Source organism: Erpetoichthys calabaricus, chromosome 18, assembly GCF_900747795.2.
Source record: "Erpetoichthys calabaricus chromosome 18, fErpCal1.3, whole genome shotgun sequence".
NCBI lineage: Eukaryota > Metazoa > Chordata > Cladistia > Polypteriformes > Polypteridae > Erpetoichthys > Erpetoichthys calabaricus.
In genome coordinates this window covers 47,929,535-47,956,414 of record NC_041411.2, presented here as the reverse complement: position 1 = coordinate 47,956,414, position 26,880 = coordinate 47,929,535, and the positions used below count along the sequence as shown (strand labels likewise).

At 40.5% G+C, this 26,880-nt stretch overlaps 1 protein-coding gene across 1 annotated transcript in view; it reads right to left on the bottom strand.

The window, feature by feature from the left end:
* cacna2d4a (calcium channel, voltage-dependent, alpha 2/delta subunit 4a) overlaps nucleotides 1–26,880 on the bottom strand; it is a 791,862-nt gene that overhangs the window by 434,829 nt on the left and 330,153 nt on the right. The window contains exon 26 of the mRNA XM_051921543.1: nucleotides 4,751–4,878. Coding sequence (XP_051777503.1) covers nucleotides 4,751–4,878 — 128 coding nt within the window. The remainder of the gene's footprint in view (nucleotides 1–4,750; nucleotides 4,879–26,880) is intronic.

Sequence of the window (26,880 nt, the reverse complement as noted above, 5' to 3'; positions counted from 1 at the left end):
ATGTGTAGTAATTTTTTTTTTTTTAAAAAAGGACTAGTTGCATGGTAGAGACAGCATGGTGACACAGTGGTAGCGCTGCTGCCTCGCAGTAAGGAGACCTGGGTTCGCTTCCCGGGTCCTCCTTGCGTGGAGTTTGCATGTTCTCCCCATGTCTGCATGGGTTTCCTCCCACAGTCCAAAGACATGCAGGTTAGGTGCATTGGCAATCCTAAATTGTCCCTGGTGTGTGCTTGGTGTGTGGGTGTGTGTGTGCCCAGCGGTGAGCTGGCGCCCTGCCTGGGATTTGTTCCTGCCTTGCACTATGTGCTGGCTGGGATTGGATCCAGCAGACCCCCGTGACCCTATGTTAGGATATAGCGGTTTTGGAAAATGACTGACTGTTTCATGGTAATTTACATATAAAGCACAATTACAGGAGTCTGAGAGTGAATAATTAATATAAACCTTAAGTTGTGGTTCTGCAAAGGTAACACACTTTTTTATGAATACTGCACCTTATTATGCAATTGCAAATTCTACTGTTCTGCATTGAACAGAAGTTGTGACTTGTACCACAACACCTCAAAAGAATTGTTATTTATTGTGTGTATTAATCCATCCATCCATTCACTGTACCCTTTTAATCTAATTTTAGGACCTGGAGCACTGTTCTTTCTCTGGTTAGGTATATAGTCATTATATATTTTAATCACAAATAACAAGTAATATTTTTTATATGTTCACTCTTTATTTTTTTAAATTGGTAATATAAGCATAATTGCTTTGATTAATGAATCAATTGCAGCATAAATTGTAACATAAAACATAACCCATATTATAAGGCAGAATGAGCATATACAGTTAAAAATAATAATACACCATATCATAGGATAAACAAACCCAAATATGGCATGAAATGCAAACAGGAGTATATTTCTCAAATTAGCAATATAAATAATATGTGCTTATGTGCAGATTGTATTTTTATATTGCAGTGCTTGATTTTACTTTCTCTGATTGACTGAGTTCTCAAATATTACTTGGAATTTGCACAGGATTAAAAAATTGATGTCTAACATGTTCATGGCAGGATAGTTTAAACCACTGTAGCTACTGCTGCATAGATAGGTGTTGTTTGGGTATCACTTTGGATCAATTAATACACTTTTTGGGTGCTTCCATGTTTGTGTGAAAGCAACATATTTTATTTATGAGTCACAGAAAATTACGGAGGAAATATCTCTGGATGGACGAGCTAAAAACTGTTCCAACTCAATTTTAATAGCCGATAGAAGGAGATGTTCAATATAATGCAACCACATTCATAATTCCAGGATTAATTTTCTCATTCTCATTTTCTCTATTTGAGCCATAGTAACTGCTTCAGAAATGTATCCAGCTGTCAGTTTAACTGAAATTTTCCGATTTCCTTTTCAAAAAGGAATTATTTCATACTTAGCTGAAAGAGCTTTCTTTTCGGAGAAGCTGATAAACATAAAGATCAGATAAGGCAGCATAAAAAAAGTCATCAGTATAAGGAATGATCATGAAAATGGTGGACAGGATCTGTAGATTTAAAGCTGAGCTTTAAAGACTGGTATAACGTGTTACAGGAAAGGAACTGAATAGTAACTCATAAGGTCAACTGTCTGTTGTCAAAACCTCAGAAAACCAGACAATAGCAAGATAAATAAAAGCTGATATAGATTAGTTTGTATAAAAGCCATACAGATAAGGGTTTCAGATCAGAGCTGCGAGGCAGCAAAATTAACCATTCAATCACCTAGCAACTAATAAATGACTTTTCTTCAGCAGGTGTGTTCTAGTTTAGCTGTAATGTGCGTCATACATTTCCTTAAATTTTAAAAATAATAATTTTACTGAGCATCTATGAATTATATTTGCATTTGCTGATCCTGAAACTCATAACACTATTCCTTCAAAACATTTCCATTTTTGATGAATAAAACACAACAGCCAGTCAGCAGTAAAACATTTTGAAAAATATTAATGACATGTTAGAGTTAAGTCAACTTTGTAAGCACTGAAAAACAGGCAATTGTGCAAAAAAATTGTATTTCATTTTGTAGCATGATATTTAATGAACAACTGCAAACATATTGCCTTACTTTAGTCCAATTCTGTTTTTTTAACTGCTTCTGGGCATCACCTCTACCTTTACCTATGAACAGAATCCCTGAGATACTTGGGCTGAACCCCTGGGAGTAGATTATCTGCAGGTAACATGTCACTATATTCCATTTTGAGAACCATATTCTCACAATTGGAGGTACTAAATATCATTCCAGCCACATATGTGAACTGTTCCAGTGCACTCTGGAGGTTAATACAACAGCGTCATCTGCAAACATCAGCAAAGCAACATTCTTGTTTCCAGACCTACAAATTTTGGCTGCTCCATGTTATTCTATCAATGAAAATCATGAGCAGGAGAGAACTGAAAACAAATTGTTGGTGGTGACCCTCACAATGGAGGTCTCTTCTCTTGATACCAAATATGGTATTCGTTTAATACATATGGAGACCAAAGAGCTCGTAGCAGCAGCCTTGTAACCCCACACTCTTAAAGCACGTTAATCAGGATATCAATATGGCTATAAGCTTTTTTCTAAGTCTGCACAGCTCATACAGACAGGACCCCTCAAGTATATGTGCAGAGAAACAGAGCTAGTCAATTGTTTCCCAGGTATGCCAGAATCTGCATTTCTCCTCTTAAGCCTAAGTTTCAAATACTGTGTGGAGTCTTGACTCCAGTACCGCTGCATAGGCTGTATGACCCCATTATAACTGTTCCTCCCTTCCATATAACACTGAAGAGGCACGTTAGCCAAAATACTGCATCATTATCCACTACTTTCAACATTTCCAGTCAGATTTCATCAACCTCCTCAGCTTTACTGCTGCAGTGCAAGAAGTTTCAGGAACTGAAAATGTCATTGAACATGTTATATGGAAATGGGGTAAAAGAGTAGATCAGATTGGTGTTTTCCATTAAATGCAACATAGTTCTGTATTTTAATATATTCTTGTTTAACATGGAGCTGGAGATTGGCGAAGAGTGGCATGTTGGATGGACAATCAAGTAAGAATTTTGCCTTACTCCGTTCATGTAACATTATCTATCATGGGCTGCATCAGGAGTGGGCAGGAGGAGGAGTATAGGAACCTCATCAAGGACTTTGTTAAATGGTGCGACTCAAACCACCTACACCTGAACACCAGCAAAACCAAGGAGCTGGTGGTGGATTTTAGGAGGCCCAGACCCCTCATGGACCCTGTGATCATCAGAGATCTGTGTGCAGAGGGTGCAGACCTATAAATACCTGGGAGTGCAGCTGTATGATAAATTGGATTGGACTGCCAATACTGATTCTCTGTGCAAGAGAGGACAGAGCCAGCTATACTTCCTTAGAAGACTGGTGTCCTTCAACATCTGCAATAAGATGCTGCAGATGTTCTATCAGTCGGTTGTGGCGAGCGCCCTCTTCTACGCGGTGGTGTGCTGGGGAGGCAGCATTAAGAAGAAGGACGCCTCACGCCTGGACAAACTGGTGAGGAAGGCAGACTCTATTGTAGGATTGGAGCTGGACAGTTTGACACCTGTGGCGGAGCGACGGGCGCTCAGCAGGCTCCTATCAATTATGGAGAATCCACTGCATCCACTGAACAGTATCATCTCCAGACAGAGGAGCAGCTTCAGCGACAGACTGCTGTCACTGTCCTGCTCCACTGGCAGACTGAGGAGATCGTTCCTCCCCCACACTATGCGACTCTTCATTTCCACCCGGGTGGAAGGGGGAGGGGGGGGGTTGGGGGTAAACATTAACATTATTCAAAGTTATTGTCTGTTTTACCTGCATTTTTATTACTCTTTAATTTAATATTGTTTTTTGTATCAGTATGCTGCTGCTGGAGTATGTGAATTTCCCCTTGGGATTAATAAAGTATCTATCTATCTATCTATCTATCTATCTATCTATCTATCTATCTATCTATCTATCTATCTATCTATCTATCTATCTATCTATCTATCTATCTATCTATCTATCTATCTATCTATCTATCTATCTATCTATCTATTACTACCTCTGCTACCTTCAAGAGGTCAGTTGCTGTGAAAAACCTGATACATGGATAAATCATTAATGGGTTAGTATTTTAGTAGAATTTGTTCATACATAATGTCTTGAATAGAGTGCACACTTGTAGTTCCTGCTGGTTTTCTTTCCAGGTTCCTAGTCTTGGACTAAAATAACTGTGATATTGCATCTAAATACTAGATTGTGAAGAATCAGTGAGATACAATTAAAACAACAAAAAAGCTCTATAAGAATCGTGTAGGTTAACAAAATATATTTTTTCTCTTAAAAAGCGTTTCTATTCTTATATAACTCCAGCATTGAATAAATTATCTAAGCTTATTAAAACTCCATTTAAAATGCTTTACAGATTATGTGCAATTTTCTTTACAAAAATCCCTTTTCTGCCCTGTCAGGAACAAACTGAATATGATACAAAATTCTGCTCCCCTTATCAGTCAATGATCTTATATGTTGCTGCAGGCAGAGAATATATAGAAAAGAATTATAACCTCTCTCATAAAAACAATACAAGAAGGGCATTGCTAATAACGTTTAATTTAAATGAAAAGTAGGGAATATCAGGCCCCTCCAGGAGGAAAATATTTCACTCTTGGTATTAACTACAATGAACTGAGTTTAATCCCCAACCCCCTGGAAAGTAATAATACCTTGTGCTTCCTCATATGGAATATAGTAGATAAAACTGCCGATTGGATGTTCTGCTGCTCGCCGGTACCACAGAGGAAAGTGATCCATAGTGAATATACTCTCTTTATCTGCTTTGGTGAGGAATTTTCTGCATTGTAAAGAAAAGGAATTAACAGTATTTGTACTTGACTGTCATTAATATATTATTCCATCTAAATTACTATAAGTATTAGTTTAATATGTGAATGAGGCTGTTAATGAGCAGTATTTAAAAAAAAAAAACATTCAAACCGCTCATCCATGCACTTTTTATATATATTGAGATCACAAGTCACAATAGCAAGTGTATGCCCCTTGATAACATTGGTGCAAGACTTTATAGAACAGAAGAAGGCAATTTCCACATATAATTCCAAGGCTTTAACATTCTGGTAAATAAGTGTGGAGGACATGTATATACTGATCTTACAAATGGACAAATAGATGACTCAGAAACTTAAAAATCAAAGCTATACCATTATGCATTTCTTCAATTGTTACTTTTCATCTTGGTATAAATGCCTGACCTTTCTATTTGCAGTAACTTACTGTATAAGATTAAATGAATACTAAATAATACCTTACACTTCAGTTCCTCCCATTTTTGCTCTTCAGAACCACAAATGCGAATAAAATTCTATTGTCAGTTTCCACAAATTGCTCCTCTTTCGCTCATTGCTAATTATAGGCAATTGAGAACATATCAACAAATATCATAACTATAATGAAAAATTTAAATAATAAAACTACAATTATTTAATATAAACACTGAGTTAAGTTTAGAGTTGATTTCAAAGTCCTAAAGTCATAAGTAGATTACCTTCTTCCCACAAGACACCAGAGTGTGTGACCTCAACATGTAGGTCTACTTACAATTTCTGAAGGAATTAAAACTACTGTATGAGACAGGGCCTGTTGATATGTAGGGCCACCAAACTCTGGATTCCTCTACCTCTCAGTAGTAGAAAGGCCCCATTATTCTGAGGATTTACTTCAATAATTTAGCAACCAAGTACAGTATACTTGTTTCAGCTGTTTGTTAAACTCATGTTGCTTTTTAATGATCTTTATCTTCTCTGTGTCCTGAGAAGTGTCCACACAATGTTCATATTAGTTAAATTAATTATACAAATTAGCCCAGTGAGGATGTGTGTGTATGTCAAATGATGTTTCCGACCTTCCACCCGATGCTACCAGAATAGACTCCAGCCTCCTATGGCCCAGAACTGGATTAAGCAGAATTAGGAAGGTTATGTTATAGTATCTTGTTCAGTCAATATTAGAAAGTATGTTTAGATCATTTTATTAGTGCAGCCACAGGTCTTGTTTTCCTATCCATTTAATTTTTGCTACTGTGTCTCTTATTCTTGGGCAGCTCTGTGGGATGGCACATCCCTCTCTTTTTTGCCAAATTCCCCATGCATTGTTTTCATGAACAGTTACATCAGCTTTTCATGTCTTTTTTTCTTTCTCCTCATATTCTTCATTAGATTGCTGTTTCCTCTTCCTTCCTGTAGAGCCTAAAACTAGACCAGAATTGCTCTTGCTATTGTGTCTCATAAAATGAAAGAAAGTGTGCCATTCTCATTTACATATTGGTGCTTTCAATGTAAATATCTGGGAATTATTTTACAAGATAACAAAGAGATCTCTTTAAACATAATTTAACAAACAGGAAATTACACCATTCTCATTTACATATTATTCCTTTTTTAACTGAGATACCTGGGAATCATTATTACAAGAAATCTAAAAGATTTATGTAAACATATTTTCAGTAATATGATGGACAGCATCAAATAAGGTGTTCCATTGCCAGTTTAGCCTTTGAATTAGCATCTTCAAAATGAATATCTTACTGAAGGCCCATGTTTTTTTGGAGCTTTTATATATATATATATATATATATATATATATATATATATATATATATATATATATATATATATAAAATTCTCTAAGCCGATGGCAAGACACCCATGAAAGCACGCAGGAAGGAGCCACGCCCACACCCATGAAAGCACGCAGGAAGGAGCCACGCCCACACCCATGAAAGCACGCAGGAAGGAGCCACGCCCACCACAGTGGCGTAGCGTAGTGGGGGCGGCAGGGGCGGCCTGCCCTGGGCGGCACTTTTAGGGGGCGGCAAAATTTCACAATAAATAATAATAATATCTTGTAAAAATTTGAACCATACCTAAATAAAGGGGCAGCGGAATTTTCCTCCACCCCAGGCGGCTGACACCCACGCTACGCTACTGGCCCACCAACTCTAAGACCATTGGATACGATGAAAGCTCGCAGAGCCACGCCCACCAACTCGGACGCGACACCTCGGAAAACACGCCGTCATTTATGTTTGTCTGTGCTACAGTCCACATGCAGCTCTGAGCCACGTTGAGTTTTCGGTTACGACGCACGACCGCGTGCTACTAATGGCCCATATTTTTTTTGGAGCTTTTATATATATATATATATATATATATATATATATATATATATATATATATATATACATATATCCATCCATCCATCCATTGTCCAACCCGCTGAATCCGAACACAGGGTCACGGGGGTCTGCTGGAGCCAATCCCAGCCAACACAGGGCACAAGGCAGGGAACCAATCCTGGGCAGGGTGCCAACCCACCGCAGGACACACACAAACACACCCACACACCAAGCACACACTAGGGCCAATTTAGAATCGCCAATCCACCTAACCTGCATGTCTTTGGACTGTGGGAGGAAACCGGAGCGCCCGGAGGAAACCCACGCAGACACGGGGAGAACATGCAAACTCCACGCAGGGAGGACCCGGGAATCGAACCCAGGTCCCCAGGTGTCCCAACTGCGAGGCAGCAGCGCTACCCACTGCGCCACCGTGCCGCCCATATACATATATATATATATATATATATTGTGGCACCCGGCGGGGTTTGTCGCCCGGCCGGGACGCCCAGGAGGAGCGGAGGAGGGCTTGTGCCTCCTCCAGGACACGAGGGGGCGTCCGCCCTGGTTGCTTTGGGGGCCACAGGTTCAGAGCATGGAAGCTCAACCCTGTAAGGGCCTGTGGTCACCGCCAGGGGGCGCCCCGATGCCTTGGGAGCCCTGGACCTCAGTACTTCCGCCACACCCGGAAGTGCTGGGGGGAAGAGTATTGGGGACACCCGGTGGACTTCCGGATACACCGACAGAGCTTCCGCCACACAGGGGTGTGGCTATGAGCCCTCCGGATGCAGCTGGAGCCCTTCCGGGGTGAATAAAAGGGGCCGCCTCCCTCCAGTCAGGAGCAAGAGTCAGGTGGAAGAGGACGAAGCTTGGTGGAGAGGAGTGGAGGCGGACCAGAGACTGTGAAAGGCATTGTGTTGTGGCCAGGACTTAAAGGGGTGATTGGTGCTGAGGCACTGGGTCTGTGCACTGTAATTATGTATAATAAACGTGTGTGTGGTGATAACAACATGTCTACCTGTCTGTGTCCGGGCTGTTCCCCACAATATATATAAATATTATTCAGCATATCTATATTATCAATTCTGCTAGCTTTGCTCTGTTCACTAGTCAGCATTAACATACATTTACCAGAAATCCAGTGACTTGGCATTTATTAAAGACACAGAGTACCTGGTATTGCCCTGGTTTATTTGTATAATGGGTTAAGGTAAGAAAGCAAATATTTGCGTGTCTTTTTTATGTTTTTGTTTTTTCATTGTTGACCCTTTTGTCATTGCTGGCAGAAATGCAAATGTCTCCTCTCTCATCTACACTACCTCTCTATCAATTTGTTCCCACTTATGTGTGAAGAATTTGTTCTTTTTGTGTATGATTGGATACCATAATTGCAGCAACTTCTTTCTGGGTTGGAAGCAAGAATAGTGCCATGGAGTGGAAAATCTTCCATTTTTGAACTGCAGACTGCTTATATTAAGTTTTAATATTGTTCTCAAACAAACCAGGATGAAATTAATTAAAAGAACTCTTAAAAGCAATTTGGCTACAGAGGCAATTCACATTGAAAGTACTTCTTTCAACTGCATCTGTTTCAATTAATTTAAGTAAAAACGCCACAGAACTAAAAGCTATTTTAATTAGTTTATAACCTGGGAAAGGAAAAAAACTATGGACACCACAGGGCTAGAACCTCTTTCAGTTAGTTTATAACCTGGGAAAGGAAAGAAGTATGAGGTGCATAAAAAGATCAAAAGGCTCTGAGCAGGAATCCTTTATCACATGGACAAGATAGCAAATCAAATGTACATAATGTCACATGTTACAAAACCTTACATGTGCATTTTAATATAAATGCGGTTTGTCCGAGGGACAATAGAAGACGATGACAGAAGGGCAATGACATATGAAGCAATGTCAGAGATATATGTTACTCTCTGATTTTGATGTCAGAAAACATAATCTACAAGTAACACCAATCGCTAAATCAAAAACACAACATCCACTCCTTGACATTTCTGATTTTTAGTAAGCTTTTCTAAGATTGTTCAAATCCAAGCTTTGCTGTCTGTTTTATTTTGTATTATATTTTCTTCTATTTGGTATTGTTATAAAGTTAATAAGTATCACGTTAGCTTTATATTTCTGTACTTTGTCTTTTATCTAGAGTGACTGAAATAGATAAAAGGCACCTAGTGTGGGAAGATTGCTGCTTTCTTGCACACAGGGTTAATCAAGGCTGCAAGATCACTTCTCAATAATTAGAACTGCTGTTGTAAAAGGTCTAAGTAAAAAGTAAAAGTAAGATATTGGCTGGTTAGTAAGAGACTTTAAAAGAATGAAGCTTTTAAGGGTGCCATAAGGACACCTACATGTTTGTTAGTGCTGATGATAATGAGTTCCTACGTGGAGAATCCTAGGCAGAATATTGTGGAGTGACTGGCAATTGGGTCCCACGTGAGACTTGGTCTGGATAGGATTGCTATGTGTATGTGTGTATCTGTGTGTGTGTTAATCTTTAAGTCGGGAGTAGATGAACCTAGTAAATATACCTGATAATTCTCAAAAGTTCCACAAAAAACAATTACTAATTCTATGTATTAATTTCCTAGTTTACTATGGTTTCACAAATAGATCCCACAATAATCGCATTAATCACAAATCTACATTAATAAACTGGATGGCTTATTGAATAATTGAATCATTGATACCTGGTGTGAGCTGGGCAAAACTGCTGTTTTTTTTTTTTTTTTTTTGTTTGTTTGTTTGTTTCTTCTACTAAAACCCTATTCATGATGAAACATTTGACGCTCCATGAACACTATATACTGGGTTAACTGTAAAATATATGCAAAATTTCTTGAACTTCCACTTGGCTGTTTTGGAGTAATGCGTGGTTTTTGTGATATTGACCCTCCCATTGTGACCTGTATGACTCCCCAATGAAATCCTCGAATTTTTAATTTGAATGAGCAAAAATTTACATATAAAATTTAGTGAAAGTAGACATTGCTGTTTCTGAGTAATTGATGTGGATTGTAGCCTTCACTGTTAAGTACAGGTAAACCTAAACAGTATGCAGATTTCATTACTGTCAGCTGAGCTGTTTTGATGGGACTACCTTCCAGCTGTTCTCTCATTCATGCAGATTCACTCTGTGTAACATCCACAAAATCTGACTTTATCAGACTAAGTAAGCAGCACAACTTCTGGTCCAGGCTTTGGCCTTGTCACATGTGGATTACTGCAACTCACTACTTGCAGTGGGATGCGCATGTACTATCAAGATACTACACATAGTCCAAAATGCAGCAGCTACATTGACTACCTTTAGAAACATGCATTATGTTCAAATCCTTGATGCTTGCCTACAGAGTAGTCATTGAGTCAGTAACTGTACATATGGAGGTAGAGGTGAGGTGCTGGGCTCCTTCTTGCCCACTTGGGTCTGCCAGTGAACAGTGACTGGTGATGCCACCTCTGTATGGTATCAAATCTCAATCCAGACTCTTTTCATATGTAGTTCCTAGTTGGTGGAATGAACTATTCACCTCCAATTGCTGACTCCCTTAATGTCTTTAAGAAGCAATTCAAAACCTAACTATTCTGTGAATATCTGTTAAATTGTTAATTAATATTTTTTGCTCTGTGGATATCTGTAATATTGTTAATTGATCATTTGTGTGTAAATGAGAGGGAGGTCAGTGGAATGGTGAGGATGCAAGGAGTAGAGCTGGCGAAGGTGGATGAGTTTAAATACTTGGGATCAACAGTACTGAGTAATGGGGATTGTGGAAGAGAGGTGAAAAAGAGAGTGCAGGCAGGGTGGAATGGGTGGAGAAGAGTGTCAGGAGTGATTTGTGACAGACGGATATCAGCAAAAGTGAAAGGGAAGGTCTACAGGACGGTAGTGAGACCAGCTATGTTATATGGGTTGGAGACGGTGGCACTGACCAGAAAGCAGGAGACAGAGCTGGAGGTAGCAGAGTTAAAGATGCTAAAATATGCATTGGGTGTGACAAGGATGGATAGGATTAGAAATGAGGACATTAGAGGGTCAGCTCAACTTGGGCGATTGGGAGACAAAATCAGAAAGGCTAGATTGCGTTGGTTTGGACATGTGCAGAGGAGAGATGCTGAGTATATTGGGAGAAGGATGCTAAGGATAGAGCTGCTAAGGAAGAGGAAAAGATGAAGGCCTAAGAGAAGGTTTGTGGATGTGGTGAGAGAGAACATGCAGGTGATGGGTGTAACAGAACAAGATGCAGAGGACAGAAAGATATGGAAGAAGATGATCCGCTGTGGCAACCCCTGACGGGAGCAGCCGAAAGAAGATGAAAGAAGATAATTTTGTTATGCTTGCTTTATAGCTTTTCTCTTAAGGTGATCAACTTTTGTAATCTCTCCTGCTAAACTTGTTCAAAACAGTCCCTAGATTGATATTACTCAATTTTGTTGATCTCCTTTGTAAGTCACTTTGGGTAAAACTGTTTGTTAAGCAAATGAATGTAATTTAAATGTAAATTCAAAAGACAGATGATATTACGATTTTATTTATAAGGATATGGAACCAATGTAAGGCACATTTTAAGGCAGAAATGTTTGAATGTCTTGACAATCACTTATTTCAGCCTTCTTTAACCGATGGTTGTCATTAGGCAAAATGACTTTCAACATCCCTGTGTTGATAATATACTATGTTCGAAGTTTCATTTTCCAGCAACACACATTTCATTTTATATACAAATTAGAAACCTAATTAGAAACCTTAAAGCAACCTACCCACCTTTCTTCATCTTTCACCTATATTTATCCCTGAGTTGATGCTGGCTAGTTTGGATGAAAATGTAGATAGCATCTCTAGCTTAGATTGAGAAATTTCAAGAAATCTGCCCTTTAGTGACCCTAGCCAGCACTTTAAAAGCGATCTTTCAAATAAAATATTAGATGGGATGGAATTGAGCCATTGTTACAACACATTCAAGCTCAATATATGCCAAGCACACCATCATTCAACTAAAATTGTTAATCAGTCACATATAACTTATTTAAAACGTACCCAGTGGAAGGTCTAACTTGTGGGTGATGTCGTCAAGAACCCACATTGCTAGGTCACAGAAACTGTTCTACATTCAAACCATTTTGGGAAAATATGTTTATATATCTGTCGGATAACCTTAGATATAAAATCACTCTTAATGCTTTAACAATATTCTATAATTCTATAATGCTTCAATAATATCCTATACTGTATTACTGGCACAAGTTTGCTCTTGTGGAATATTCCCATCCACCTTCTACAACTCGGTAGGAAAGTGATGTTCTGTGTTATCTAAACTGAAAACAAATCTAATTCTTTCTGTGGGGAATTGTTCAGAATTTGGCAAGAATTTATTAATATAATTATAAAGTAAGCTGCACTGATCCCTTTTGTTTTATTTGCTGTTTTATTTAATACTAGTAATCCCCCGCAGCTCTGCCCGCATAGTAGTGAAACAGGACAAACTTTAAAAATCAATAAACAAAAAGGTATTGCTAGCTGAGTGGAGGCAAGCAGAGGTAGACCGACTCCCCACTCCTGACGTCGCGCTTCCCCCTCCCCTCAGCCTGCAGCCTCTGTCTCGGATTAGCACTAATATATATCACTCCTACAAGCAAACTATGATTCTCGCAATGAGAGAGGTCACAAAATCAACTGGAATGTTCAAGCAAATTATAGAAAAAAACCCAATTTAAATCCATTAAGTAGTTCTCTCATGAAGCGCGGACAGACATACAGACAGACAGACACTGGCTTTTATATATATATATATATATATATATATATAGAGAGAGAGAGAGAGAGAGAGAGAGAGAGCAATGAAGAGCCATCTCAGATATACCTCTCTTGTTTTATAAATCTCAGATGGGAGAAAAGTGTTGTGTTTCATGGACTGTCTTTGAAATGTTTGTGCTGGCTGTTTATTTGTATCATTGGATTGTGTTTTGTTTTTTGTATTTTGTCCTTTAAAATATTTTTGGACTGAAACAATCCATATCCTATCCCGAACCTACAAATAAATTAAAAATCTCTTTATTTTTACTGTATCCAATTACCAGTGCTATGGCTCAACAGCATGTGTATCCTGGGACTGATTGGTGACATATCCAGATTGGATTCCTGTTGTACTCCCAATGCTACCAGAGTGCAGCTCTGGGAAATGTTCAAGCATGGTTAGAATTAATTGTCAGAGAAAGGATGTCTGATTTACACTGCTTAATCTGTTACAAATGAAATCATTACTGGAGATAAGTCATTTTAAAATTGATAGATTGATACTTTTTTAAATTTTTAGTTTTAGTTCTTTTGAACCATTCATTGTTGAATCATTGTGGTGCTGAAGAATAAATACACCTACACACTCTCAGACTAATAGTGATCTCCTATGGTCTAATTAATACCCTTACAGAATATCTTACCCACATTGGAACTAAGCAGACAGTAGACATGTTTCTTAAAATGTTGTTTACCAGTATTACCTCTTCATCAGTTTCTACTGTAGCTTGGAGCTGTAGTCAAAAATTCACCTCTATCTGAAATGGCCAAAGACTTTGGCAGTTCTGTCCTAAGCTCATTGATAGTGGAGGTTTGAATAGCATGAGTCAGACCCATGCAAACAACAACATTTATTTATATAGCATGTTTTCATACAAATGATGTAGCTCAAAGTGCTTTACAAAATGAAGAAAGAAAAGTTTCTAAAAAATAAAAATAACATTAGGCAATACTAAGTAACAAAGAATAAAGTAAGGTCTGAATTGACTGGTCAACAAGCATTTTGCTACTGGGATTCTTTCATCTGGGCGGCACAGTGGCGCAGTGGGTAGCGCTGCTGCCTCGCAGTTGGGAGATCTGGGGACCCGGGTTCGCTTCCCGGGTCCTCCCTGCGTGGAGTTTGCATGTTCTCCCCGTGTCTGCGTGGGTTTCCTCCGGGCGCTCCGGTTTCCTCCCACAGTCCAAAGACATGCAGTTTAGGTGGATTGGCGATTCTAAATTGGCCCTAGTGTGTCATTGGTGTGTGGGTGTGTTTGTGTGTGTCCTGCGGTGGGTTGGTACCCTGCCCAGGATTGTTTCCTGCCTTGTGCCCTGTGTTGGCTGGGATTGGCTCCTGCAGACCCCCGTGACCCTGTGTTCGGGTTCAGCGGGTTGGAAAATGGATGGATGGATGGATTCTTTCATCTGTACTTTAACAAATTTCAATTGCTGACTCCAAATCTGAAAACCGCTTTCGTCCAGCACGTCCCATCTTGGACAACTTGGGTGACTGAACAGTAAAGGCGATGCGTTTCAGCATTTAAGAAATAAGTCTGATCTCGAGAAAAGTGAAGCCAAAATTAAGGAAGGTGTTTTTGTTGGCCCTGAAATCTGTGAATGGATGCTTGACGATGAGTTCAAAAGGAAACTGAAGTCAATTGAATCAGCACCCTCATTCGTGCAGGTTGTCCAGAATTTTCTTGACAGTCACAGAGCAGAGAATTATGCTGAGCTTGTGGAGAATATGCTGAAAGTATATTAGCTTACGGGAGCCAGAATGTCACTGAAGACGCATTTTTTACATTCTCATCTCGACTTTTTTCCACCAAATCTAAGCGATGTCAGAGATGAGCATGGGGAAAGATTTCATCAAGATACAAAGGTGATGGAAAACTGATATCAGGGAAAATTTACTCCGAGCATGATGGGTAACTATTGTTGGTTCATGCGAAGAGAGACAGATATGCAGTACAAGCACAAAAGTGAGTACCTCAGACAATTTTGTGCACAGTGACCTCGCTTTTATATGACTATAGTCACGCACGCGCGCATAGGGAGCCGCGTAAAGACCCGAACTGTAGCGCAAAGACTCCGGCCAAGGGGGAAGAGCGGGGTACTAACCTTTCTCTCTTTGTTTCCTACAGAAAGCAAGAAGCAACACCGCCATGAAAATGTCCAGATTCCCTAACCACGTACTGCCACTTCCGTGTTCATTCCCTTCCTTCTGTCTACCTCTGATGACGTCATGGCTCCCATCCACCACCTCGGTTCCTTCCCAGCATTCCTCTTTGTCAATTCCGGTCCCACTCCATAAATGTTCCCCACTCCGCCATCTTGACTGTCTGATGTATTGGAATAATATTTCTGACCTGCTTAAAATTGCAACACTGTACAGTATACGGGGCCTGACAAACCCCAAACCTTTATGCTGTGTTTTGATGTATTTACAGTGGCGTAGCTGGCAGGATAATTATTGTCTGAAATGACCGAAGAACAGGACCTGAACGCCATGTTGACCAGTCTGGCAACTCAGCTCCAGACCCTGCAGCGCGAGCAGGCCGCAACGAAGCGCAAGCTCAAATAGACCAAAGCTGACCTGGCTGCATCTGAAGCGGTAAGACCAGAGCTTGCACAGCCTCCTTCTCCTCCGATCGTCCCGCTCTCTGAGGTGGACGATATTGAGTCATATTTGTGAATTTTCGAGAGGACTGCCTCTCGGAATCAATGGCCGCAGACGGAATGGGCGTCCATACTGGTGCCGTATTTGAAAGGCGTCGTGCAGCAGGCCTATCACGACCTCCCCGAGGAGGAAGCCGCGAGTTATGACCTCCTGAAAGTGGAGATCTTAAGTCACTACGTCATCACGTCAGGCCAGCAGGCGAGTGAGGGGAGGCAGTGGCAATTTGATCCTGATCGCCCCGCCCAAGCCCAGGCATTTGAATTCTGGGGCAAGAATGGCCACTGGTTAAGGCCAGAAGGTATACAAGTGTGTCAGGTAGTCAAACAGGTGGCGTGTGAGGGCTTAGTTAATGCCATGGCAGATTATCTCGCCCAGCAGGTCTGGCGACACCCCTACAAAGTGAAAGGTCTCCTCAAGGTCTTGGAGCATCAGTTCGCGGTACACCGAACCGGGGGGTTGGAGAAGCCTGCTCAAGGAGCTCGACAGAGACGTATCGCCAACCCTGAGCCCACCCGTTGCGTTGCGGAGGCTCAGATGAAACCGAGAGAGAAGCTGCTGGCCTCGCTGTGCTGTTTCAAGTGCAAAGAGGTTGGGCACATCCTACCAGCCTGTCCACAGAACGTGGAACTGATGGACTGCAGTTGGGTGAAACTTGAGAGGTACAGTGCTCTGTCTAATCCCCTGGCAGTCCAGAACATAGGAGTGGTATTCGTAAATGGACAGTTGGTAGTTGCGTTATTTGACACCGGGAGCAACATAACCATTGTGGCTTGCCATTATGTTTTACCATGACAGTGGGCAAACCAACGTGTGAAGGTTACTTGTGTGCATGGAAAGACCAAGTCTTATCGGTCTGCGAAATGTTATATTACCTGGAAGGGGGAAGTAAGTCAACTGCTTGTGGCTGTGTTATCCAAACCCCCCTTTCCAGTAATTTTGGGACATGACTGGTCGAAAACCAAAAGCGGTAGAACAGGAACCACTCCTATAGCCAAGTTGGGTCTTATTATGGGTGGATAGGACGCCCTCCCTGCAGCTCCCACGCCATGCACTTCGGCACACAATCATGATGCAAGCGGCCGGGGGAAGATCCTACGGCGACGGACCCTGACCCGGAAGCAATACCAGATGAGTGCCCAAGCCAAGTAAATGACAACCCCCCAGCACTACTAGATCCCTTAGACAGCGTGGACTACCAATTTAGGTCTACACCGGCATCATTTAAAAGGGAACAGTGGAACAATGATTCCCTAAAGTTTGCTCGGAATGCTATCATTTCCGTTGATGGCAGTTTTCCAGACAATACCATGCCACCGGAACCCTACTTTGTGCTGGAGAATGATCTGCTGTATCAAGTTGCGAGTCACGAAGGGGAGGTACGGAAGTTGTTGCTAGTGCCGCGGACCTACCGGTGGGAGGTCTGTGAACTGGCTCACGCCCACCTCCTAGGCGCCCACCTAGGGGCCGAAAAAACTCTCCAGAGAAAAAAACTCCATTTTTATTGGCCCAGAATAAATGAGGAGGTCTGACATTTCTGCCAGTCCTACCCGGATTGTCAGTTACATCAGATACCTAGGAGGGTCCGTGCTCCTCTCGTTCCGATTCCCCTTGTTGATGTTCCCTTTGAAAGGATCGGAGTCGATCTAGTAGGACCCTTAGAGCCTTTGAACCTTGGACATAAGTATATTTTAGTCATGGTGGATTACGCGACTCGGTACCCAGAAGCGGTTCCATTACGCTCCGCCAATACAAAAACTATCGCACGGGAATTGGTAAGCCTTTTTTCCAGAGTAGGAATACCTAAAGAAGTCCTCACGGACAATGGTACTCCTTTTACTTCGGATACGTTCAGGGAGGTTGCCAAGATACTCCGTATTAAGCATCAAAAAATGTCTGTCTACCACCCGCAGACCGACGGCTTGGTAGAGCGTTTTAACCAGACGCTTAAGCAGATGCTGCGCAAGGTAGTCAGAACGAACAGTAGGAACTGGGACCAACTTTTACCACTCATGCTTTTTGCTTACCGGGAGGTGCCCCAAGGCTTCATGGGGTTTTCCTCATTTGAACTTTTGTTTGGTTGCCAACCCCGGGGCATTCTGGATATTCTAAAAGAAGGTTGGGAAGCGGAGGCTCTTCCCTCCATTAATATATTGGAATATATCGCACAACTGCGAATCCGACCTATCCTAAAAGATCACATGTCACGTGCTCAGGCAGCACAGGCACGATGTTATAACCGGAACTCAGTCCTCAGGGAATTCCAACCTGGGGACTGAGTAATGGTGCTCGTATCCTCCTCTCGTTCCAAATTACTAGCCCATTGGCAGGGTCCTTATGAGGTTAAGGAGAGAAAAGAGCTTGTCGATTATTTGGTGAAACAACCGAATCATCGACCGAGCGAGAGGGTTTACCATGTGAACTTATTAAAGCCATGGAAAGAACGGGAAGTCCACCCTGACTCCGATACAACCCTCTCCCTTTTTTCAGAAAGACCAACCCTTAACCTCAGTTCCAATTTGACATCCCACCAACGGCAGGAGCTGGAACAAGTGATCCTGTCTGTCCCGGAGGTGGTCAGCGAGACACCCGGCCGCACCTCACTGATTGAGCACGACATAGTAACAGACCCCGGGGTGGTGGTCAGGGAACGGCCCTATTGTCTCCCAGAGGCAAAACGCGCGGAGGTGGAACTAGAGATCCAACGGATGTTGGACATGGACATAATTGAGGAAAGCCACAGTCCTTGGTCCAGTCCTATCGTCCTCGTTTCTAAACCTGATGGCTCCTGGAGATTCTGCAACGACTTTAGACGTCTTAACCAGGTCTCCAAATTCAATGCCTACCCTATGCCCCGGGTGGATGATCTCATTGAGCGTCTGGGTATGGCTCGGTACTTGACTACTCTTGACATGACAAAGGGATACTGGCAAATTCCCTTAGCCGCATCATCTGAAGAGAAAACAGCCTTTAGTACCCATAATGGACATTGGCAATATAAAGTTCTCCCATTCGGACTGCACGGGGCACCAGCGACATTCCAACGTCTGGTAGACAGAGTGCTTCGGCCCCACCAGTCCTATTGTGCCGCCTACTTGGATGACGCAGTCATCTATTCCGCCACCTGGGAGGAACATATCTTGCAGGTTTACGCAGTCCTCTTAACGCTAGTGAAGGCCAGCCTCCGTATTAATCCACATAAATGTTTTTTTGGCTTGACAGAGGCCAAATATTTAGGCTACCTGGTGGGGGAGGACTGGTGAAGCCACAATGTTCTAAAATCAAAGACATCATGGAATGGCCCCGTCTGAATACCAAGAGACAGGTGCAAGCCTTCTTGGGGTTAGCGGGTTACTACCGCCGGTTTGTGCCCCGTTTCTCTGAGAGAGCAGCACCCTTGACTGATTTAACAAAGAAAAGGGCTCCTTTATATGTGGTATAGGATAGTGAAGCGGAACGAGCATTCAGTGACCTTAAGACGGCCCTGACAACGGCACCAATATTAAGAACTCTTGATTTCTCTCTACCTTTTATCCTCCAGACCGATGCTTTGGACACAGGTCTAGGCATCATGCTGAGCCAAAGCATCGATGGTGTTGAACACCCCGTGATTTATCTGAGCCAGAAACTGTTTAACCGGGAGATCAGGTATGCAGCAGTGGAGAGGGAAGCCTTGGCTATTAAGTGGGCGGTGACTCACCTGAGGTACTACTTGTTGGGTCGCGAGTTCACTCTGGTGACGGACCATGCCTCTCTCCAGTGGATGGCTGTTCACAAGGAGTTGAATCCCCGAGTCACCAGGTGGTTTTTAGACCTTCAGCCGTACAAGTTTACTGTCACTTACCGCCGGGGTATCCTTCAGGCCAATGCTGATGCCCTCTCCCGAGTTCACAACCTCTCTGTTCAGTACGCCCAACCCGATGGGTCTGGGCTGAGGGGGGGATCATGTCATGCATGCGCGCATAGGGAGCCACGTAAAGACCCGAACTGTAGCACGAAAACTCCGGCCAAGGGGGAAAAGCGGGGTACTAACCTTTCTCTCTTTGTTTCCTACAGAAAGAAAGAAGCAACACCGGCATGTAAATGTCCAGATACCCTAACCACATACTGCCACTTCCGTGTTCATTCCCTTCCTTCCGTCTACCTCTGATGACGTCATGGCTCCCATCCACCACCTTGGTTCCTTCCCAGTATTCCTTTTTGTCACTTCCGGTCCCACTCCATAAATGTTCCCCACTCCGCCATCTTGACTGTCTGATGTATTGGAATAATATTTCTGACCTGTTTAAAATTGCAGAACTGTACAGTATACGGGGCCGGACAAACCCAAACCTCTATGCTGTGTTTTGATTTATTTACAATATATAAATATATATAGTATATAATAAACTTACAAATATATATTGTATATACTGTATATATATGTTGCATGTATTTATACTTGTGTGTTTCTGTCTGTTGATATTGTATTATTATTACTGTTCTGAAAAATGTAAGAAAGAATTCACTGTAATGTGTACATATGACATTACACATGAAATTGAAATTGAATTTAATTGTACCATTAATCCATCTATAGCTTTTATAGCCATATGTGTAAGAATGTGCTTCACAAAAGGAAGCATCATGGAAATCATTGCTAATTTTATACAATTTACATATGTGGCTTTTATGTTAGATTAGCTGCACTTGTCCCATGACAAGTATGTCCACAAGAGTGTGCTTTGGTTCCAGAAAAAAAAAAAAATCCATGCCTTCTCATACATTTCGTGCGTTAGAAGAGATTGTGAGAATTAAACTAAGAAGTAAGGATAAATCTGTTTAACATATTCTTTTGTTTTAACCATGTTTATGAGTATTTATCCCTGAAAAATGTTCAATAACTGGCCTGCAGGATCTCCTCTCATAAAATTTAATTCTTGCAAAATTTCCTTTCTAATCTGTGCACATGATTAGAGCAAAACTATCAAACAGTATTTCATCAAAAGATGTTTTACAAAGAGAGGCAGGAGACCCGGATGGGCCAGAAGGTGCCCTTGGAGGAAATTCCTCACTTTTAAAAACCTCTGTTCTTGTGTTGGACAATCTTCAATAGTAGCAGTAGTACTGTCATATGTATAATGAAATTCTGCCACAGAGCACACTGAAAGTCATACTTATATGTCCAGTTAATATGCAGCAAACATGTCATCACTTTCAATTGCTATGGTGAACAAAAATATATTAAAATATATAACTTATATGACTTATGAATTCCTAGAAAAGTATGGGGTGCAATGACCATTAATTTGATAGGGTTCCTAAGAAATTCTGCCCACAGATATAAGAAAAGTGTGTATCCTGGTAAGAGAAGTACTATATTCCCCCAGGATTCCAGAGCCCAGTATTAGCTGATCCATTGTTAAATAGGAAAGTAAGAAACCCCCAAGGTAAACACCCCTGGGATTTAGAAGATACAAAAGGGCAAAGGAAGAAACCTAGGTCTGATAGGTGACAGAAGAGAGGCTTGTCATGTAATGTATAACTCCCTGCTATCTATTGAGGTGGACAAGGGACCTGTGGATGCCCTGGTCATTTAAGTAGCTGCTGTGATTTAGGACTGCAGGGACTATCTATTAGATAGATAGATTTTTGACTTTGAATTTAATTTATGTTTAGTCTCTGACACATGATTGTTTGGTTTTGTTTTTGGTTAACATTTTATCTCCTGGTTCATTCTGTTGTTTCTTTTTATGGCAGTCTAAATGTGCCCAACAATAAACTTCTCCTCATGCTGTTAGGGTAGGCTCCATAGCCCTACAAACCTGGGCAAATGTAACCGCAATATTGTTTGCAATTCTGTGGTCATATACTGTATTTAATGTTTTGTGTGTTGCCATTGCAGTGAACTATCTATATATATAAAAATGGAATGGGTGGGTCGTCGGGTGGGCCTTTTTTTCATTCCGTCGTTTTTTCGACGTTTTGAAAATGTAGAATGATTATTTGATTTTTTTGTTTTTATTTGATCGTGTCTATGTAGCCGCCGTCGTAATAAAGTATTGCTAAAATCGTCATTTATCGTAATTTATTTTTGACGTATAACGTCGCTGTCGTCGAGGTCAGTGATACCAGTGCAAAAAATCTGCTTACGGTTGAAAGACACGCCCTACTCACTGGACAGTTAAAAACACCAATCAAACTAACGATGACATCAAGTATTACCCAATCAAAAGTAGGAAAGGAGGCATCTTCATAAAATGCGTGTGGGATGATTTGCATGAGACGCTGCTTTAAAAAAAAAATGATAAAAAAAATACGGGATAAATCCCGTCCAGTATTGATTCAAAACGGGACGCGCAATTTCATTCTCAAACGCGGCACGATTCCGTATTTTAAAGGACGGGTGGCAACCCTACAGTGCCAGGTAACCACCCATACAATCACATTGTGATTCAGACTAGGAATGCAATGAATGTAATTACCCCGATCTACATACAAGGCGAAAGTCTTGCAACATTCAAAGATGATGGTTTGGGATAAGTACACCATACAACATAAAAGAGCTTATGAAGCCTTGAACCGAAAAAAGCAACATCTCAGAGATCTAAAAAAAAAAATAGGAGCTAATGTCGTTTTACTCGCTGTAGATTTTAGTCAAACATTACCAGTTATTTCACGAGGGAGACCAGCACATCAACTCAACGCGTGTTTAAAATCCATGCTTCTCCCACGCTCGGTTATATGTCGCGTGTTCTCGGGTAGGTGCACCAAAAAATGTATACATTTAAGCATGTAATGGGCAAACAAAAAATGAGGTATACCCAAAGGCACAGCAGTAGTACTTAATGTAACTTTACTTCTTAAATGTTAATGTTTTACTGTTTCATAATTTATACGCTTCTTATATGTTGTTCAAATTCTTTTATCAAAATACCACTGACAGCGCAATGCACGATAACATCGAGTGAATACACCATACGCATCCGCCCACGGCTGCCCTGCTGTGCGCAGATACGACTTGATTGTACAATAAAATAAAATAAAGATAAAAAGACTAAAACAATCATCACCCATAAAGCGGATAGTAGACGTGACGTACTATATGTGTACCACATTTCAAGTGTATAGGTGCAACGGTTTGCGAGCTACAGGTCATTTAAAATCCTGGACAGACACACAAATTGCCACGGTAGCAAATTACAGAAGAAGATTTTACTGTTTAATAATTTATATTTATATGAAATGTGCTTCTTATATATTACTTCATATTCTCATATGATAATGATGTTAATGTTTATATTGATTTCTGTGTTATTAAAACTGCATGTATGTGTGTATATGTATACGAGCTGTATATACCCGGCGTTGCCCGGGGCAGAAGTAACCTAATCGGTCAAACACTTACATATATACCAAAGTAAACCTAATCGGTCAAACAGTTACATATATAAAAAAAGCGAACCTAATCGGATAAACAGCTTCATATATACAGAAGCGAACCTAATCAGACAAACAGCTAATCTATATACATAAGCAAACCTAATTGGTCAAACAGTTACATAAATACAAAAGCAAACCTAATCGATCAAACAGCTTCATATATACAGAAGCGAACCTAATTGGTCAAACAGTTATGCATGTGCACAATGATTTTACAAAGATTATGCGTGTTAACAATCATTAAAAAGAAAAGATTGAGGAACTCTTCTTCTATATGTGATAAAGCTGGATGAAGCTGACTTGACGAAGACGTAGGTGGCATAGATTGGTTTTTCTAAAACAGAAGAAAAAAATGAGTATCTATTATTATTTTAAATTAGAATGAAAATGAGAACCTTGATTAGAGATAGATTATCCGTATTAAAATATGTGCATGAATAAACTTTTGCTAACTCTCTAGCAAAAGTTTATTCATACAAATTGGCATGGGATGGCTTTGTGAAAAAGTAAAAATTAGATAAAAATAAATTGAGAATGCGTACTTCCATTTGACAGAGATTATGTGTAATGATAAAAAAAAGTTTAGTATGTTTTTTTTTCCATACGGGAAGGATGTAAAACCTTACATAGGCACCCTTCAGCCCGTACTGAAGGGTAGTGTCAGATTCTTACTGACTAAAAAACACCCTTTTTATTCCACAGCTACCCCAAAAACCACTATTAGGCATTACTTTGGGGTGGCAGTAGTTTAGTTATGAAACAGCTGGGTCCTGAAAAAAATCTGTCTTATTAGTGGCTTCATCACATATAGAAGAAGAGTTCCTCAATCTTTTCTTTTTAATGATTGTTAACACGCATAATGTTTGTAAAATCATTCTGCACATGCATAACTGTTTGACCAATTAGGTTCGCTTCTGTATATATGAAGCTGTTTGATCGATTAGGTTTGCTTTTGTATTTATGTAACTGTTTGACCAATTAGGTTTGCTTATGTATATAGATTAGCTGTTTGTCCGATTAGGTTCGCTTCTGTATATATGAAACTGTTTGTCCGATTAGGTTCGGTTTTTTTATATATGTAACTGTTTGACCGATTACGTTTACTTTGGTATATATGTAAGTGTTTGACCGATTAGGTTACTTCTGCCCCGGGCAACGCCGGGTATATACAGCTCGTACAGTATAAACAAGAACCTTGCATATAGCTTTGCGCAAACAAAGAATTTTATTTTTTAATGACTCTGGATATGTACAAAAGAAATGACAAGGAGACCAAACATTTTTAGTAAAGACTGTATCCCGCAGAATTATAAAAATAGAAATATAGTTGAGTACCACTTGAAGCTGCACTGTTCTCTTTAATCTGTTTTAGTATTGCTCCATGATTAACATGGGGAATTAAGGCCATTTTTGTGGCCACGTGCACCTAATTTTTGAGACACTTCCTGCACCAGGCACTTTCAATATTCTTTCATTTTTAACGGTACATTCCTTATCCTGTTAACCTTGGCTAATTAGACCCATACCAATACTACAGGACAATAATTAAATAAAAAATAATAAGAGCAGCCAATAAAGGTCAGGGAGTTGTTCTGTGACATTGTTTAGCAACCTCCATTCTGCTTTTATGAGGAATGTTTCTGAGGTGGCACAGAAAGAGGATGAGTTAAAAAAAACATGTCAAAACTTAAGCCGCCACTCCATCTTCCCACTCGGCCCATGGGTGACAGCATAAACAACTCTATGGAACAATAGCATTAATCTGTTGAACCAGGAGGTAGTGGGTATAGGCATACAATGACAGAAAGAGAGAAAGAGACAAAGACAGTGAAGAAAATCTCAACTACCTGCCTTCTCTTACAATAAATGGGGACATAGCTTGTATGCCAGCCCTCTAATAGAAGTCATACCACCTGCACTACAGAACAGATCATCCACCTGAAGCTGAGCACTTTTGGGCCCGGCCAGTACTTAGATGGGAGACGATCTAGGAAAAAGCTTTGGTTGCTGCTTGAAGAGGTGTTAGTGATACCAATGGGGGGGTGGGGTGGGGGGGCTTACCCTGTGGTCAGTGTGTGGATCCCAATGCCCCAGTGCAGTGACTGGGACATTGTGCTGTAAATATGGCACCGTCCTGCAGATGAGACTTAAAACTGAGGTCTTGACTTTCAGTGGTCATTAAAGATCCCTGGGCATCTTTCGAAAAGAGTAGGGTGTACCCTGATGTCTTGGCTAAATTGCCAAGGCTAAATCGTTGTCTCGTCCATTCTGTCCCCTGTAATGATCCTCTGTCTCTAACTGGCTATCGCTCTCACTCCTTCACTACCTAAGAGCTAATTTGTGATGAGTATAGTGGCATGATAATGGCTGCCATCACATCATTCAGGTGGTTGCTACACATTAGTGGTGGTTGAAGTGGTTCCCTTGTATCTATGCAAATTGCTTTAAGTAGCAAGAAAAGGGCTATATAAATGTAATTAATTAATAATAAGTATTATTATTAACAGTGTGAACTACCCTGGTTATTATACAGCAGCTGAGTATTGCGGTCTACAAACTCTTTCCTATAGAATATGTGGGTTTTCTGTTGACATCATGCTTTTGTCACATCTACGTCCTACATGAGTGAATTTTTCCATTGACATCATATACCAGGTATAGCATTAAAATGCCATTGTTGAATGTATTTGAGAATATTTGCCACGAGAGCTACAAAAAAGGTGCATATTATTGTTATTATATTATTTTTTTATAAACTGGCATCTAATCTAGGGTTGTTTCAAACCTAGTGGAATAGGTTCTGTCTCCCTTTGACCCTAAAATGTATAAGCGTTTTCAGAAAATTAATAGATGGTTATAACAGCTCAAGGTAATCATTTTTTTCTTGTTTTCCATAGCTGCAGACACTAAAGAGAGAACAGAAAATCTAAAAATGTTTTGAGATACCACACTCTTAAAAATACTGGTTCTTTAACAGCACTATAAGATTCTTTACTGGGATGCATGGTTCCTCTTAAGACTATTTCCCATTTCTTTCTGGGAAGGGTTCTTTGTATGTGAAGTTGGTTCTCTGTGGTTTGGTAAACTTGACACTATGTAGAAAAAAACTGAAAGCTGTAATGTTTGGTAGGCTACCTTACAGGACGCTAACGGATAAAAAAAACCTGAAGTGAGCCTCTGTTATTGTATGCAGCAAGAGTCCTTTTAAATACATAAGTCTTTGGTATTTTACAAATCTGTTATAATCTAGTCATGGTTATTTACTGTATGGAGCCTGTGACAGGTCTAAATAAATAACAGGTTCCTTCTGAAACCTTCAAATGGATGGGTCTTTTGGGATCCGAATATGGTTCCCTGATGGCATAGCTCTGAAGAAGTGCATTGGCACCTTTATTTTTTAACAGTGCACGTGGTCATTTTAAATACTCTTATGTAACTTAAATGGTATAAAGTACAAAATATATTTTGGCATAACAAATAGAGACACAAAAAATGAAAATAACACATTTGACTCTGTAGGAAGTAGAATAATTTCACACGTAATCAAAATACTACATTTTTGCATTTAATGCTTTCTTTGGCTTTATATGTCTGGTCAGGTAGATCTGAAATGACTGTCCATCCATCAATAACCTGGCGTAATTCAATTCAGGATTACTGGAACTTATCACATAAGTAAAGGGCACAAATCTGAATGATTACCAGTCTACTGCAGGACGCACTGATGTTCACATCCATACCCGTATGTGTCCAGATTATAAATGCTATTATT